The sequence below is a fragment of the Aquarana catesbeiana genome, linkage group LG13, assembly GCF_042186555.1.
Source record: "Aquarana catesbeiana isolate 2022-GZ linkage group LG13, ASM4218655v1, whole genome shotgun sequence".
NCBI classification, from domain to species: domain Eukaryota; kingdom Metazoa; phylum Chordata; class Amphibia; order Anura; family Ranidae; genus Aquarana; species Aquarana catesbeiana.
In genome coordinates, this window is record NC_133336.1 from 73,741,232 (window position 1) to 73,759,313 (window position 18,082).

General features: G+C 46.9%; 1 protein-coding gene across 1 annotated transcript in view; it reads right to left on the bottom strand.

Annotated features, from left to right (window-relative positions):
• The window catches only part of LTK (leukocyte receptor tyrosine kinase), a 142,170-nt gene that overhangs the window by 71,016 nt on the left and 53,072 nt on the right, over positions 1-18,082 (bottom strand). Inside the window, exon 10 of the mRNA XM_073609766.1 lies at positions 7,182-7,280. Within this exon, the coding sequence (XP_073465867.1) occupies positions 7,182-7,280 (99 nt within the window). The remainder of the gene's footprint in view (positions 1-7,181; positions 7,281-18,082) is intronic.

The following is an 18,082-nucleotide window of genomic DNA, read 5'->3' on the forward strand; positions in this document are numbered from 1 at the left end:
AATCCTTCCTCCACCAAATGATTTGGACCAGTGCACAAAGAAAGGTCCATAAAGACATGGATGAGAGAGGAGGTGGAGGAACTTGACTGGCCTGCACAGAGTCCTGACCTCAACCAGATAGAACACATTTGGGGTGAATTAGAGCGGAGACTGCGAGCCAGGCCTTCTCATCCAACATCAGTTCTTGACCTCACAAATGCGCTTCTGGATAAATGGTCAAACATTCCCATAAACACACTCCTAAAACTTGTGGACAGCCTTCCCAGAAGAGTTGAAGCTGTTATAGCTGCAAAGGGTGGGCCAACTCAATATTGAACCCTAAAGACTGGGATGCTATGAAAGTTCATGTGCGTGTAAAGGCAGGCGTCCCAATACTTTTGGTAATATAGTGTACATCTACCACTGTTATGAACCCCTCAATTGATGTCATTCCTTTTTTTAAATCTTTCTTGCTTGGCATCTATACATGTGAAATGAAACCATTTTTCTAACTGGGGAAAATAATTTATCTTTAATCTTTTGATGATGGCCGCTAATAATCAATATACAACAATTGAATGCACTCCTTTAACTCACTACAAAGGAGGCTTTTCTGAATGCAAGCTTGTCTGGATTTATGGCGTGTTCACTATACAATAAAAAACACCAGCTTTCTCTCTGCAGCTAATGACAGTATAATCTGTTTGTTCAAATTCCGGTAATATGTCTAATTTTACTTGGCATATTCACTGTTATTGTGAATTCAATAATATATTTCAGAGGCATTAACAAATTCCAACTCTACTAGCTTTTATTAAAATCTATGGTAAGTCAGTCATCACTTGTGGCCTTATCTGGCATGTAAATTAAACAGATCTAATATCAGACATAACTCTGTAATTACAATAAACTTATTGTAAACTCAAATCAAGCCTTCACTTTGTTCATCCAGGGCAAAGTAACAGATTTGAAAGATTTAGAAGCGAAAGTAAAGCTAGCCTCGTAGGGATGAATAGGAGAAGTCTATTGACTCCCCAATGATGCAAACAGCATGGATAAAGGACCCTCACCTGCTGGCCATTGTATTTGGCCAGCCACAGCACCTGATCTGATAAGATGCAGTCACTGTTAGGCCCCTTTCACACTACAAGGCCCCTTTCACACTTCAAAGTCGCACAATTTTACAGCGATTTCAGGGAATGCCTGTGTATACTTGAGGTCTATGGACCTCAACTTGCATCAAAGCCAGACCAAAGTAGTACAGGGACTACTTTGAAGTCAGTGCGACTTGAAGTTGCCCAGATATGAATGGTACTCATTGGAAATCATGGGGTACAGGAAATCATGTAGCTACAGGCATCATTCAGATATCATCTTTTAGAGTCGGTGAATCTGTGCACCATAAGGATGAGCATAGCGGCTGTTCCGCCGCTTGATCGTTCTTACGGGAGGCGAGAGGGGACGTCCCTACCGACTCACCGCTACGATCGGTGAGTCGGACACAGGATCCGCCGGCCCCAGATGTTCAGAATAGAGATTTCTGGTGGACCAGATGATCGCCGGAGTCTCTATGATCGTTCGGAGGCCGGGCGCGATGTTATGACGTCACGCCCGGCCTCTGTATTAAAAAAAACGGCGCCGCTTCGGCTGGGAGGCGGTGATTTTTTTTTTTTTTATTTCAGGCTTCCCAGCCTAGAGGTGAGATGTGGGGTCTTATTGACCCCATATTTCACTGTAAAGAGCACCTGTCATGCCATATTCCTATTACAAGGGATGTTTACTGTCCTTGTAATAGAAATAAAAGTGATCAAAAAACTTTGGGGGGGAAAAAAAGTGTCAAGCTAAAATAAATAAAGTAAAATTAACAATTAAAAAAAAACAATTTTAAGGCGCCCCTGTCCCTGTGAGCTCGCACGCAGAAGTGAACGCATACTCAAGTCCTGCCCACATATGAAAACGGTGTTCAAACCACACATATGAGGTATCACCGTGAATGTTAGAGCAAGAGCAATAATTTTGGTCCTAGACCTCCTCTGTAACTCAAAACAAGTAACCAGTAAAAATTTTTAAAGCGTCGCCTAAGGGGATTTTTAAGTAGTGAAGTTTGGCGCCATTCCACGAGCGTGTGCAATTTTGAAGCGTGACATGTTAGGTATCTATTTACTCGGCATAACTTCATCTTTCACATTATGCAAAAACATTGGGCTAACTTTACTGTTTTTTTTTTTTTTTAAAGCACAAAAGTTGTTTCTCCAAAAAAAACGCATTCAAAAAATTGCTGCGCAAATACCGTGCAAGATAAAAAGTTGCAGTTGTATTCTCTAGGGTCTTTGCTAAAAAAACATTCTATGTAATTTTCTAGCAAAAAAATAATGATTTTTACATAGTTACATAGTTACATAGTAGGTGAGGTTGAAAAAAGACACAAGTCCATCAAGTCCAACCTATGTGTGTGATTATGTGTCAGTATTATATTGTATATCCCTGTATGTTGTGGTCATTCAGGTGCTTATCTAATAGTTTCTTGAAGCTATCAATGCTCCCCGCTGAGACCACCGCCTGTGGAAGGGAATTCCACATCCTTGCCGCTCTTACAGTAAAGAACCCTCTACGTAGTTTAAGGTTAAACCTCTTTTCTTCTAATTTTAATGAGTGGCCACGAGTCTTGTTAAACTATCTTCTGCGAAAAAGTTTTATCCCTATTGTGGGGTCACCAGTCCGGTATTTGTAGATTGAAATCATATCCCCTCTCAAGCGTCTCTTCTCCAGAGAGAACAAGTTTAGTGCTCGCAACCTTTCCTCATAACTAAAATCCTTCAGACCCTTTATTAGCTTTGTTGCCCTTCTTTGTACTCGCTCCATTTCCAGTACATCCTTCCTGAGGACTGGTGCCCAGAACTGGACCGCATACTCTAGGTGCGGCTGGACCAGAGTCTTGTAGAGCGGGAGAATTATCGTTTTATCTCTGGAGTTGATCCCCCTTTTAATGCATGCCAATATTCTGTTTGCTTTGTTAGCAGCAGCTTGGCATAGCTTTCATATTTTTGCCACCCAAATGCATTATTTTACATTTTTCTACATTGAACCTCATTTGCCATGTAGTCGCCCACCCCATTAAATTGTTCAGGTCTTTTTGCAAGGTTTCCACGTCCTAAATGTAGGAGAGAAATGTCAGAATTGGCCTGGTAGGCAAGTGGTTAAGTGGATCATTTTCAGTGAAGCTCAGTTGATCTTTTAAATCATCTTTTGTCAAACCGGGTGGTGTTTTTAAGGCCATGCACAGCTAGAAGTTTGGCCAATTCAGAAGGAAACAGCCAAAAATTCAAGCCTTCAATGCTTGAATAATGATATCTGAAGTGCTAGTAAATCCTAAATGTGACAGCCAAATCAGTATTCACATAATTTGTACAAGACCTTGTTTAGTTTTCACCATTTCCAACAATTATTTTGATACAATTCAGCAAAATATGTTTTGTGCAACATAAGCTCAGATAGTATGTCCCCTGTATGTGTAATTAGCTTTTTTAGGTTTGAAAACGATGAGTTGACGCTCAGATTGTAATACTGCAGTAACGTAAGATATATGTGTATGTCTGAATTGTTCGTAACTAGCTAATGTTGGGGACATGTTGCTTGTATGAAAATATGTTGAATACATGTTGTTTTGTCTGTGTTAAATGTGACAATGTTACCTGAATTAAGATAGAAAGGTAACACTAAGTACTGATCATTTGTAAAAAAAACTTTTGTGTGACCGTGTGTATGCAAGACAAGTATGAGCCAACATTCGTCGGAAAAAAAACATGAATTTTGTTGTCAGAAAATCCTATTGTGTTACAGGACATAAGAAATTGTTAATTAACTGTTAAATGTGATGTTTAAATGTAGGTTATGTGAAAAACTTTGTAAGGTAAAGGGAATATTTAAATACTTTTGCAGAAATAAAATCCTAGTTGAAATGGTTAGTTTTTGCTATGTAACGCTAGGATTCATTTGAAGCAAAGGAAAGAAAATGGCTGATTGAGGCTGACACCCTTTACATTTCTAAAAGCTGCCATGATTATTATAATGAATTATTCTTTTTGTTTACACTTATACCGTGCTTTCCTTCCAGTGCTGATATGTTGTCTTTATGTACAGTTGGAGGCATTATATGATATTTGTGAGCCAGGGGGTGGAGTGATGGGGAAATTGCATATTAATAATGCGGCTCACTAATGCATTTTAGGCCTCCAAATCTTGGTTAAGGAGGCCATATAAGGACATAAACATGGCTTTACCATATGCCAAAGGAATGTTATTGTTAACTGACCAAGTCCTTGAGGATCATATTACAAAGGAAGTTGGCTTGGGGGTTGTCTGTTCCATATACACAAGTCTAAATACCACAGCCCAAACTGGAATAAGTCTCATCCATAGCTGCGATTAGGCATGCATATGTCTGATTACCCAGCCATGCTGAATGAAAAGCAGGAGGACTCCTTGGCGGAAACATCTTTGGTTAAGTATTCTTATTATATTTTCTTTATCTTAAGGCCCCTTTCACACAGGGCTGTCCGTTTTTACTTCTCCGCTTGCTCAGCGGGGATCGCTTTATTGATCCCCGCTGGGCTGGCGGATGACAAGTCTGTCTCTGCACCCTGTGCAGGGACGGACCTGTCAGAGAGTCCACTCTCCTCTATGGGAGGATCAGATGATTACGGACCGTCTGTTCGTTTTCATCTGATCCGATCCGCCAGACAGATGGAAAATAGGACATCCATCTGTCTGGATTTTGCGGAGTGGATCGGGGTGGATCAGATGTCAGCGGACATGTCCCTGCTGACATCCGACGCTCCATAGAGATGTATGGATTTTTTCCCAGTCCAGCTGTGTGATGGGTGTCATTATTGACGATGGATCTATATCACGGACATTATTTAATTTATTTACTTTAAGAAAATAAAAAGACAAAGGACTTGTCAAAAACCCTTGTAGTGTTTTAATTTATTTTTGTCATTCACATGGGGGGCGGGATCTGGGGGCCCCTTGTTAAAGGAGGCTTCCAGATTCCGATAAGCCACCTGCCCGCAGACCCCCACAACCACCAGCCAGGGTTGGTGGGAAGAGGTCCACCCTGCCCCAAAACACCCCCCATGTTGTGGGCATGTGGCCTTGTATTGTTTTGGAGGGGGGGGGGCACTTGCTCACCCCCCCTTTTCTGACCTGCCAGGCTGCATGCTTGGATAAGGGCCTGGTATGGTTTTCAGGGGGGGTGGGCGTTTTTTTTTTTTTAATTTTGGCGTAAGGTTCCCCTTAAAATCCTCCGCCCTTTTTTTCTTTATTTTGTTTAAAATAGCAAGGTGCAGGCAATTGCAACCGTGAGTCAATTTAAATGTGATTTGACTAATTTTTTTCTTTAGAAATATAATTTTTGTTGCAGCATGTTCTATACATGCCACAGATGCACCACTTTACAGACACACTAAGGGGACCCCAACCCCCCCGGCACTATATATAAAGGAATTTTTCATTTTTATTATTTCACTTTAAGCATCATTAAAATTACTGCTCCTTTAAAAACGACAGTAAAACCTTGGATTGTGAGCATAATTTGTTCCAGGAACATGCTTGTATTCCAAAGCACTCGTATATCAAAGCAAATTTCCCCATTAGAAATAATGGAAAATTGAGATGATTCAATCCACAACCATTTATTCATAAGTCCTTCAGTTAATAGTCCATATAAAAAGATTATAGCAATGTGATAGGCTGTGTAAGCATAAAATGTCCACCCACAAGGGGATTAGAAGTAAAATCCAGCAGGAGCTACAGGGTATAAAATAGAAGTGAGGCACCTCTAAGTGTAGCAATATGGTTACATTGAATGAAGGTACAACATTTACCATCCCCCGCACCGCCGGCTCTCACTGCTGTCAGTCTGCAATCATGAGGGGGGAAGACTGCCCTGCAGTAGAGCGATATGAAAGCGAGGCTTGAAGCGCTTGTGGATTGCAGCGTGGAAGGCATGGCATTGATGGTGGTGCGGAGGACGGTTTATGTGGCCAGCTTTACCCCGGATGCCTGCATACTTAGATGTGCCTGTTTTAACCATCAACCATGTGAGTTGCTAAATGTTGTACCTCCATTAAATGTAACCATATTGCTACACTTAGAGGCGCCTCTCTTCTGTTTTATACTTGTGACATGACCCTACTTTTATATCAAGACATTGCTTGTTTATCAAGTCAAAATTTATATAAAAAATTTGCTTGTCATGCAAAACACTCTAAAACCAAGTTACTCTCAATCCAAGGTTTTACTGTATTGTTTTTGAGAAAATGTTTTGCATTGATACATGTTCCCCAGGGCAGTACCCAGATCCCCATACCCTTTTTACAGCCAATTGCTTGCATATCAGCCTTCAAAATGGGGACTTTTGATTTCTCATGTTTGGCTCCCATGGACTTCAATGGACTTCAGGGCAAACTTTTCCCCTGCTCGGGAGTTCTGCTGCGAGCCCAACAGGGGGGTGTTTGGCCCATCTCTACTTTACGGTGAAGGATTTTATCACTATTCTGGGTGGTGTGCTATACTTTTATATTTACAGTATATTTCACCATGTTCTATGCCTTTACAAATGCTCCAAGTACAAAAATATACCTTATAATCTTCCAGAAAACCAGTGAGCTTAAATGTTCTTCTAATGGAATACAAAATGCCTTCTATTCCCCTCATCTCTATACATAAGAGGGAACTGATCTGTAGTTCAATAGGGTGAGCACTGTCAGGTCTGACAGTATCTGAGATTTCAGTGCAGCAGAGGCAGTGTTGTCTGTTCACTACATGAATTTAGGAGCTCACAGGATATCTGACAAATCAACAGGTATTTCTCTGTCCTTGGAATGTTTGCAAAGAGAAAAAGCATGAAGAAATGTTCATATATTGTTCATATATTGCAGAAATGTACTTTTTTTTTTTTGCTTTGCATAAGTTGTTCTCTGAGAGAAGAGTTCTGTAGCAGTGAATTTCCTGCACCTTCGACCCCCCTTTCTATATTTCTGTGTCTTTGAGATACCTGGTTATACTGTGAACATTGACTACAAAATACATCCAAAACAGATTTTACAGTGAAGAAACAGGATAGTCCAGGCACACAGAGTCATAAATAATTTTTAAATATTGCTAGCTTCAATTTGTCTACTTAGAAAAATTGATCTCACCAGCCAAGGGCTGGAGAAACATCTCTCCATATGGATTAATGAATGAAACGCCATCCTGCCCATCAGTGGAGATATCATCCAGCTCGTTTGCACGTCCACCTATAAAAAATAAGGGAACAGAGGTGAACTGGAGAACAGCACTTTCCATGTCTGGTACTTTTCAAGTAGTCAAACGTATAGTGCACAATGTATAAACAATCAATAATAGTAACTATAACCAAGGCTCAGATCACTTCCCGAGATGCTCCTGGTTTCTGCCACTAAAAGCTGTCATTCACAGTGTTTACTTTCTTGGAATACTTTCCTAGAACATAATTGTGTAGTGCTTTTGTTTTACTGTGTTTAAAACAATGGGGCTTATTTATCATCCAACATTTCCTTTTTCCGCCAACCCCCTGTCCAGAAGGAGTAAAGACCTGATAACGTGAGTGAGTTTAATCCACACATATATTATCACAAGTTGTAAAACTTCATGAAAGACAGCATTTTTAACCTTATGGTGGAATTGACATTTGCATTATTGGTAGAATACACAGGATCCTCTGTAGCTTAGAGTCAAGGATTCCCCACATTTTCGCCAGAAACCCTCCAGAAGAACGTTCTGCCTGATGCTCCAAGATTGGGATGCTTAAGTCTGCCCCACTGTTAGCTGCTGATGTTGCAAGCAGAGGACCAAACTGTCAGACAGAGGCATAATCCACAAATAGGGATGAGCTTCGTGTTCGAGTCGAACCCATGTTCGACTCGAACATCGGCTGTTCGATCGTTCGCCGAATTGCGAACGTTATGGGCCGTTCGCGCTAAATTCGTGTGGCGCGTCACGGCCCATAATTCACTGCGGCATCGCAGTGCATTGCTGGCTGATGATTGGCCAAGCATGCACTATGACCCGCATGCTTGGCCAATCACAGCGCCGTCAGTAGAGAGAGCTGTAATTGGCCAAAGCCAGGGTGGCTTTGGCCAATTATGGCTCAGGGGATTTAGTACACACCCCACACTATATAAGGCCGCCTGCACGGCGGCCCTGTGTAGTGTGTGTTCCGGTGTGCTGAGAGATAGAGAGAGAGAGAGACAGTGTCATTTGATTTGAGTTAGATAGATTAGGCAGAACAGTCAGTCAGTTAGCTGCACTTACAGTGTATTGTGTATATATATGCATCCCAGGTGTTGCATATATATATATACACTGTATTCAGTTTAGCTAGATCCGTTCCTGTTATCTTCTATCTAGACTATTTACATTTAATGCAGTGCGTCCTGCTCACAGTGTTCAGCTAGATCCGTTCCTGCTATTTACATTTAGTGCAGTGCGTCCTGCTCACAGTGTTCAGCTAGATCCGTTCCTGTTATCTTCTAGACTATTTACATTTAGTGCAGTGCGTCCTGCTCACAGTGTTCAGCTAGATCCGTTCCTGCAATTTACATTTAGTGCAGTGCGTCCTGCTCACAGTGTTCAGCTAGATCCGTTCCTGCTATTTACATTTAGTGCAGTGCGTCCTGCTCACAGTGTTCAGCTAGATCCGTTCCTGCTATTTACATTTAGTGCAGTGCGTCCTGCTCACAGTGTTCAGCTAGATCCGTTCCTGTTATTTACATTTAGTGCAGTGCGTCCTGCTCACAGTGTTCAGCTAGATCCGTTCCTGCTATTTACATTTAGTGCAGTGCGTCCTGCTCACAGTGTTCAGCTAGATCCGTTCCTGCTATTTACATTTAGTGCAGTGCGTCCTGCTCACAGTGTTCAGCTAGATCCGTTCCTGTTATCTTCCTACTGACAGGCAGGCTTGTCTGGTTACAGTATATAAAGCTACCTGAAGAAAATTACAGGTGTTCTATTTGATCCTATTAGTACCACGGTCAGGCAGCTAGACTATTTACATTTAGTACAGTGCGTCCTGCTCACAGTGTTCAGCTAGATCCGTTCCTGTTATCTTCCTACTGACAGGCAGGCTTGTCTGGTTACAGTATATAAAGCTACCTGAAGAAAATTACAGGTGTTCTATTTGATCCTATTAGTACCACGGTCAGGCAGCTAGACTATTTACATTTAGTACAGTGCGTCCTGCTCACAGTGTACAGCTAGATCCGTTCCTGTTATCTTCCTACTGACAGGCAGGCTTGTCTGGTTACAGTATATAAAGCTACCTGAAGAAAATTACAGGTGTTCTATTTGATCCTATTAGTACCACGGTCAGGCAGCTAGACTATTTACATTTAGTACAGTGCGTCCTGCTCACAGTGTTCAGCTAGATCCGTTCCTGTTATCTTCCTACTGACAGGCAGGCTTGTCTGGTTACAGTATATAAAGCTACTTGAAGAAAATTACAGGTGTTCTATCCCAGCTTAGTGCAGCTACAGGCCATTAGTATGTCTGGAAGGCCAAGAAGGAGAGGCAGACAGTCACAAGCCAATAAGAGAGGGCAAGCAGGCTCTGTGTCTAGTGCTGGTCGTGGAGACGGTGCATCCTCATCAGCACGTGGCCATGGGACACGCTTGGCCTTTTTTTCGGCAGCTGGCCGTGTTGAGCCGCAACATGCGGAAGACTTGGTCGAGTGGATGACCAAGCCGTCCTCATCCTCCTCATCCTCTCTCACCCATGCCCAGGGTGCTTTGTCTGGCAAAGCAGCGGCCTCTTCCCTCAGCTCAATGTCATCAGTGACTCCTTCCCTAGCTCCACCATGTCCTCATGAGGATTCCCTCGAACTGTTTGACCACAGTGTTGGGTACATGCTCCAGGAGGATGCCCAGCGTTTGGAAGGCTCTGATGACGATACTGAGCTCGATGAAGGCAGTAACATGAGCACGGACAGAGGGGGTGCCCAAGAAGGACAGCAATCTGGCAGTCATGCTCCCCCTGCTGCAGCATACTGCCAGGTTTGCTCCAGTGATGAGGAGGGAGGGGATGATGAGGTCACTGACTCAACGTGGGTGGCTGATAGGAGAGAGGAGGAGGAGGAGGAGGAGGAGGAGGAGGAGGAGGAGGCGGCGGCACATCACCAACGAGGCAGGATGCCCTCCAGGGGCCAGCCTAAGGGCAGCACATTGACTGCATCACACCCCAAAGCTCCACATGTGCAGGGCGCTGCAGTCTCTGCGCGTTATTCAAAAAGTTCTTTGGTGTGGGCCTTTTTTGAGACGAGTGCATCAGATCGCACCGCTGCTATTTGCAACATATGTCTCAAGCGTATCTCGCGTGGCCAAAACATCTCCCGCTTGGGTACCACATGCTTGACCAGACATATGTTGACCTGCCATGCAGTTCGTTGGCAAGCGTATCTAAAAGACCCACACCAAAGAACAAAGAGGATCTCTCCTTGCTCCTCATCAGCTGAGATTTCCAACCCCACTAGACCTTCAGTCCTCTCTGAGACCTGCAGTGAGAGGAATGAAGGTGTAGAATTAGGTGTGTCACAGCCAAGTACTTGTGGGCAATCTGCTTTTGGTACACCGACGTCAGATTGTACCAGGCAAATTTCCCTGCCCCAGCTGCTGCACCGCCGAAAGAAGTTTGCTCCCAGCCATCCACATGCCCAGCGGTTGAATGCTAGCTTGGCAAAATTGCTAGCACTTCAACTGCTGCCTTTTCAGTTGGTAGACTCTGCCCCCTTCCGTGAGTTTGTGGAATGTGCGGTTCCTCAGTGGCAGGTACCCAAACGCCACTTTTTCTCACGGAAGGCGATTCCGGCTCTCTACCGGCATGTGGAAGGCAATGTCCATGCCTCGCTGGACAGGGCGGTCAGCGGTAAGGTGCATATTACCGCTGACTCATGGTCCAGCAGGCATGGACAGGGACGTTACCTAAGTTTCACGGCGCATTGGGTGACTCTGCTGGCAGCTGGGAAGGATGCAGGACAAGGTGCAGTAGTGTTGGAGGTTGTTCCGCCACCACGCCTCCAAAATGCTGATTGTGACACACCTCTCTCCTCCACCCCCTCCTCTTCTTCTTCCTCTATGGCCTCTTCCTCGGAACCAGCGGTGCTCCGTAGGCGTTCAAGGGGCTACGCAAGTACGCAGGCCAAAAGATGCCATGCGGTGCTTGAGCTGGTGTGCTTGGGGGACAGGAGCCACACTGGGGCAGAGGTTTTGTCAGCTCTGCAGGGGCAGGTTCAGAGGTGGTTGACGCCATGCCAACTTAAGGCAGGAATGGTGGTTTGCGACAATGGCACCAACCTCCTCTCTGCCCTCCGACAGGGACAAATGACCCATGTGCCCTGTTTGGCTCACGTCCTTAACTTGGTGGTGCAGCGGTTCTTGGGCAGGTACCCGGGCTTACAGGATGTCCTGAGGCAGGCCAGGAAAGTCTGTGTGCATTTCCGCCGGTCATATAATGCCAGTGCTCGGCTGACGGACCTCCAAAAGGAGTTTAACCTGCCCAAGAACCGCCTAATCTGTGACATGCCCACCAGGTGGAACTCAACGTTGGCCATGCTGCAGCGGCTGCACACGCAGCAGAGGGCCATCAATGAGTACCTGTGCGACTATGGCACCAGGACAGGGTCAGGGGAGCTTGGTTTTTTTTCCCCACGCCAGTGGGCCATGATCAGGGATGCATGCACTGTCCTGTCACCATTCGAGGAGGCCACGAGGATGGTGAGCAGTGACAGTGCATGCATCAGTGACACTGTCCCCCTTGTCCACCTGTTGGAGCACACGCTGCGTGGAATAATGGACAGGGCACTTGAGGCAGAACAGAGGCAGGAAGAGGAGGACTTCCTTAGCTCTCAAGGCCCCCTTTATCCAGACAGTGTTCCTGCGTGCCCGCCGATCACACAGGAAGAGGACGAGGAGGAAGAGGAGGAGGAGGAAGATTGTGTCAGTATGGAGGTGGAGCCTGGCACTCAGCATCAGCAGCAGTCTTTAAGGGATCAGTCCCAAGAAACACATGGACTTGTACGTGGCTGGGAGGAGGTGGCTGCGGACCATGTCGTTCTTAGTGACCCAGAGGACTCCGGACCGAATGCCTCAGCAAACCTACGCTGCATGGCCTCCCTGATCCTGCAAAGCCTGCGTAAGGATCCTCGTATTCGTGGTATCAAGGAGAAGGACCAATACTGGCTGGCAACCCTCCTTGATCCACGTTACAAGGGTAAGGTTGCGGACCTTATCTTGCCATCGCAGAGGGAGCAGAGGATGAAACATCTTCGGGAGGCCTTGCAGAAAGGTCTGTGCAACGCGTTCCCAGAGACTGGGAGGTTACAAACTCCTGTTTCTGGACAACGTGTTGCTGAGGCTTCGGTCAGTCAAAGAAGGAGCGGTGGAGAAGGTGGCCGTCTGACCGATGCGTTCAGACAATTTTTTGGTCCGCAGCCCCAAGGTATGATCGGTTCCAGCAACCATCGCCAGCGTCTGTTTTATATGGTGCAGGAATACCTAGGGGCAAGATCAGACTTGGACACCTTTCCCACCGAAAATCCTCTGGGTTACTGGGTCTTGAGGATGGATCACTGGCCAGAGCTTGCACAGTATGCAATTGAGCTACTGGCCTGTCCTGCATCCAGCGTTCTTTCGGAACGCACATTCAGTGCTGCTGGAGGCGTGGTAACCGATCACAGGGTGCGTCTGTCCACCGACTCGGTCGATCGGCTGACCTTCATAAAAATGAATGAGTCTTGGATCACCACCAGCTACCAAGCACCTGATGCTGATGTAACCGAATAATTTTTTTTGAAATCTCAGATCCCTTCAAAGACTGCCTATGCTGATGCTGAGTGACTATCCCTGAGTAATTATCCTCTTCCTCCTCAATCATCACGCTGATAGCTTGTAAGAACATTTTTGGTTCTGGGCGCCACCACCAGTGCCTAAGGCCCAATTTTTCAGCCCCTGTTTAACAGGGGCGTGTAATTACAATTTTTGATGTAATACTTTGCAGCAGGGCTCGTTCCTGCATTCCAACTAGAGTGTCTGTGAGGGGTTGCAGTGTTGTGGCACCAGCACCAGTGCCTAAGGCCCAATTTTTCTGCCCCTGTCTAACAGGGGCGTGTAATTACAATTTTTGATGCAATACTTTGCAGCAGGGCTCGTTCCTGCGTTCCAACTAGAGTGTCTGTGAGGGGTTGCAGTGTTGTGGCACCAGCACCAGTGCCTAAGGCCCAATTTTTCTGCCCCTGTCTAACAGGGGCGTGTAATTACAATTTTTGAAGCAATACTTTGCAGCAGGGCTCGTTCCTGCGTTCCAACTAGAGTGTCTGTGAGGGGTTGCAGTGTTGTGGCACCAGCACCAGTGCCTAAGGCCCAATTTTTCTGCCCCTGTCTAACAGGGGCGTGTAATTACAATTTTTGAAGCAATACTTTGCAGCAGGGCTCATTCCTGCGTTCCAACTAGAGTGTCTGTGAGGGGTTGCAGTGTTGTGGCACCAGCACCAGTGCCTAAGGCCTAATTTTTCAGCTCCTGTTCAACAGGGGCATGTAATTACAATTCTTGATCTAATATTTCACAGCAGGGCCCTGTGAGGGCTTACAGTGTTGTGGCCACAGCAATACCTAAGGCCCAAATTTCTGCTGAGTATATAGGGCAGGACCCTACTTTCAAACATCTAACTTACAAATGACTCCTACTTGCAAACGGAAGGAGACAACAGGAAGTGAGATGAAATCTACCCCTAGGAAGGGAAATTCTCTCCTGTAAGAGTTAATATGGGAAAACAATTTCTCCTTTCCACTGATGCTTTCCAATCCTTGTTCCACAAAAAAACCCAAATTTTCAAAAAACATTTTTCATTGGGACAAAAAAGTGAGGTGAAATCTTCTGAAGAGGAGGAAAGACAGCAAAACAAATGTCACAGGGGTGATAACCCTTCCCTATGTTTTCCAAAAAGCTTAGAAAAGATTTTTTGGCTGGAGCTAAACACGTTAAAAATGTTCAAAATTACAAACAGATTCTACTTAACAACAAACCTACAGTCCCTGTCTTGTTTGCACTGCTGTTCAGAGTATATAGGGCCTGGTGGCCCCACACCTTTCCTTATTTTAATTTGGGTGCGGGGTTCCCCTTAATATCCATACAAGACCCAAAGGGCCTGGTAATGGACTGGGGGGTACCCATGCCGTTTGTCTCACTGATTTTCATCCATATTGCCATGACCCGACATGACATTAAACCCGCAAGCAGTTTTAAATGAGATTTTTTCCTTTAAAAATGACATTTGGTGCAGGGACTGTTCTAAACATGGGAAACACGCGTCACTTTACAGGCATACTATAGACACCCCCCAGGTACGATATTTAAAGGAATATTTCACTTTTTTTTTTTACTTTAAGCATCATTAAAATCACTGCTCCCGAAAAAACGGCCGTTTTTAAAAGTTTTTTTTGCATTGATACATGTCCCCTGGGGTAGGACCCGGGTCCCCAAACCCTTTTTAGGACAATACCATGCAAATTAGCCTTTAAAATGAGCACTTTTGATTTCGAACGTTCGAGTCCCATAGACGTCAATGGGGTTCTAACGTTCGTGCGAACTTTCGGTCCGTTCGCGGGTTCTGGTGCGAACCGAACCGGGGGGTGTTCGGCTCATCCCTATCCACAAATCAAACAAGCTAGCAGTCTGGGGATTCAGCAAGAAACTAGAGCCAGAAGGTCTAAAACCCAACACATTTCTGGGGTTTGTGAATTAACCCCCTTTATCAGGGCTAAAAAACACATTGAAAATTAAATTGTAACAAACTGATAAAGTGTGGTTTGGTAAATTGAATAGATACTGTAAAAAGGATAGCTCCAAAATGTAGTCATTAAAAATATGAAGTAATTAAAAATAAGATTGGTACTGTAAATCATAAAGCCCTATTCTTAAGAGTTACACAATTTACAGTACCAATATTATTTGTATAATCTTAGAGCTATACTTTTTACAGGTGTACAGGATGCCAGGGATGGGTCCTGGATGGTAGATCATAGGGACCCCAGAAGAGGAGGATCGGGGCCACTCTGTGCAAAATGAACTGCACAGTGGAGGTAAGTATGATATATTTGTTATTTACAAATAAAAAAAGTAGCTTTACAATCACTTTACTCTGTTTTTCTTGAACATTAAACTCTTTGCTACTCCCATGAATGTCCTGATTTAAAGGGGTTGTAAACCTTTTTTTTTTTTTTTTTTTTTTTAAAGTAACAAACCTCCACTGTGCAGTTTGTTTTACACAGATTGGCCCCTATCCACCTCTTCTGGGGTCCCCTGGCAGTGCTGGTAGCTCCTCTCCACATCGGTTGTCCACGCTGGAGAAGCGATCTCCTTGGTGGACACCCGTGCGGGCGCGCTCCCGGGGTCCTGCTTTTGCGTATATTTACACGCAAAGCAGGACTCAGCCCCGCCCCCCGGTGCCCGCGTCATTGGATTGATTGGCTGCACTGCTATCAATCTATCCAATCAGGACACGACACCAGCTAGAGTTGGTGTGCTCGTTTCCGGTCGGAGGAAGATAGCGTTTAGGTAAGTAGAAGGAGGGGGGGCTAGGGGGCTGCAGCACTACAGAAGGATTTTCACTTTAATGCATGGAATGCATTAGGGTGAAAAACCATGAGGGTTTACAACCCCTTTAAGGTATGCCTCTGTGTTTGTTGTTGGCCAGATTTTTGTGCTCTCTCCAGCCAATATCTCTTTCATGTGACTTCTGCTGCCATCCTTATTTTTGTTACCACTCGTTGTCAACCTTAGGCTCGTTCCTCGACTATGCTTCTGCTTGATCTCAACCTGCAACCACTTGTTACCGACCTTGATTACGGATTATGCTTTTGCTTATCCTTACCTGTTATATCTGCTACTGGACTCTGGTTTGCTCTCCTCCTGGTGGGGCGATCCTGAGGAGTTCAGCCTAGTGCTAACATACAGCAAAACCCATGTCCATCATCTGGAGCTCTGGTCAACACAGGTTAGTACTTAAACTCTGTACTTATTCATCTGGTTGGTTGGTGCCAGCAGTTGCACTGCTATAAGCTACTGGTCTCCGAGCCTGACTCCAGACCCTGACCATAGGCGTGCGCAGTGGGGGTGCCGGGTGTGCCTGGGCACACCCTAATCCCCTGACATACTTGTTTACACCTGGATGAGAGGGGCAGCAGGCAGCATATAGAACAACCAATGCTCTGCATTTTCCGCCCTACAGCCGTTGAATGGCTTCGGGAGGAAGAGGAGAAGCAAGCATTCAGGGACTGCATAGAGGAAAATGCAGAGCATTGGTTGTTCTATATGCCGCCCCGCTGCCCCTCTCATCCATCCTGGTGCTCTATGTTTCCATCGGCTACTGTACTAGAACTGCTGGCTCCTCCTCCCAGCTCCCCCTGACTCCTTCGTTCTAAGTAACTGCTGCAGGACTGCCCACCTAGCTTCTCCGTGGCTCCGCCCATTGAATTTACGGCAGCAGGCAGATGGGGGCATGGTGTCCGGGGGACTGCAATAGCCAGCTGATCCAGAAGGAAGAGCGGAGGAGGTCTCCACTGTGTGAGGAAGCACGTGAAGCCTGGAGGGAGCCGGAGACACAGCAACCATCCATCCCCCCACCCAGCACTGCCACCGATCCCATCCATACTCCCACCCAGCACTGCCACCGATCCCATCCATCCCCCCACCCAGCACTGCCACCTATCGCTTCCACCCCCCCACCCAGCACTGCCACCTATCCCATCCATCCCCCCACCCAGCACTGCCACTGATCCCATCCATACCCCCACCCAGCACAGCCACCGATCCCATCCATTACCCCACCCAGCACTGCCACCGATCCCATCCATATCCCCACCCAGCACTGCCACCGATCCCATCCACCCCCCCACCCAGCACTGCCACCTATCCCATCCATCCCCCCACCCAGCACTGCCACCTATCCCATCCATCCCCCCACCCAGTACTGCCACCGATCCCATCCATTACCCCACCCAGCACTGCCACGGATCCCATCCATCACCCCACCCAGCACTGCCACCGATCCCATCCATCCTTCCACCCAGCACTGCCACCAATCCCATCCACCCCCCCGATCCTATCCATCCCCCCACCCAGCACTGCCACCGATCCCATCCACCCCCCCACCCAGCACTGCCACCGATCCCATCCATCCCCCCACCCAGCACTGCCAACGATCCCATCCATCCCCCCACCCAGCACTGCCACCTATCCCATTCATCCCCCCACCCAGCACTGCCACCGATCCCATCCATACCCCCACCCAGCACAGCCACCGATCCCATCCATTACCCCACCCAGCACTGCCACCGATCCCATCCATACCCCCACCCAGCACTGCCACCGATCCCATCCATACCCCCACCCAGCACTGCTACCGATACCATCCACCCCCCCACCCAGCACTGCCACCTGTCCCATCCACCCCCCCACCCAGCACTGCCACCCATCTCATCCATCCCCCCACCCAGCACTGTCACCGATCCCATCCATCCCCCCACCCAGCACTGCCACCGATCCCATCCATCCCCCCACCCAGCACTGCCACTGATCCCATCCACCCCCCACCCAGCACTGCCACCGATCCCATTCATCCCCTCACCCAGCACTGTCACAGATCCCATCCACCCCCCCGATCCTATCCATCCCCCCACCCAGCACTGCCACCGATCCCATCCACCCCCCCACCCAGCACTGCCACCGATCCCATCCATCCCCCCACCCAGCACTGCCAACGATCCCATCCATCCCCCCACCCAGCACTGCCACCGATCCCATCCATACCCCCACCCAGCACTGCCACCGATCCCATCCATACCCCCACCCAGCACTGCCACCGATCCCATCCATCCCCCCACCCAGCACTGCCACCGATCCCATTCACCCCCCCACCCAGCACTGCCACTGATCCCATCCACCCCCCCACCCAGCACTGCCACTGATCCCATCCATCCCCCCACCCAGCACTGCCACCGATCCCATCCACCCCCCCACCCAGCACTGCCAC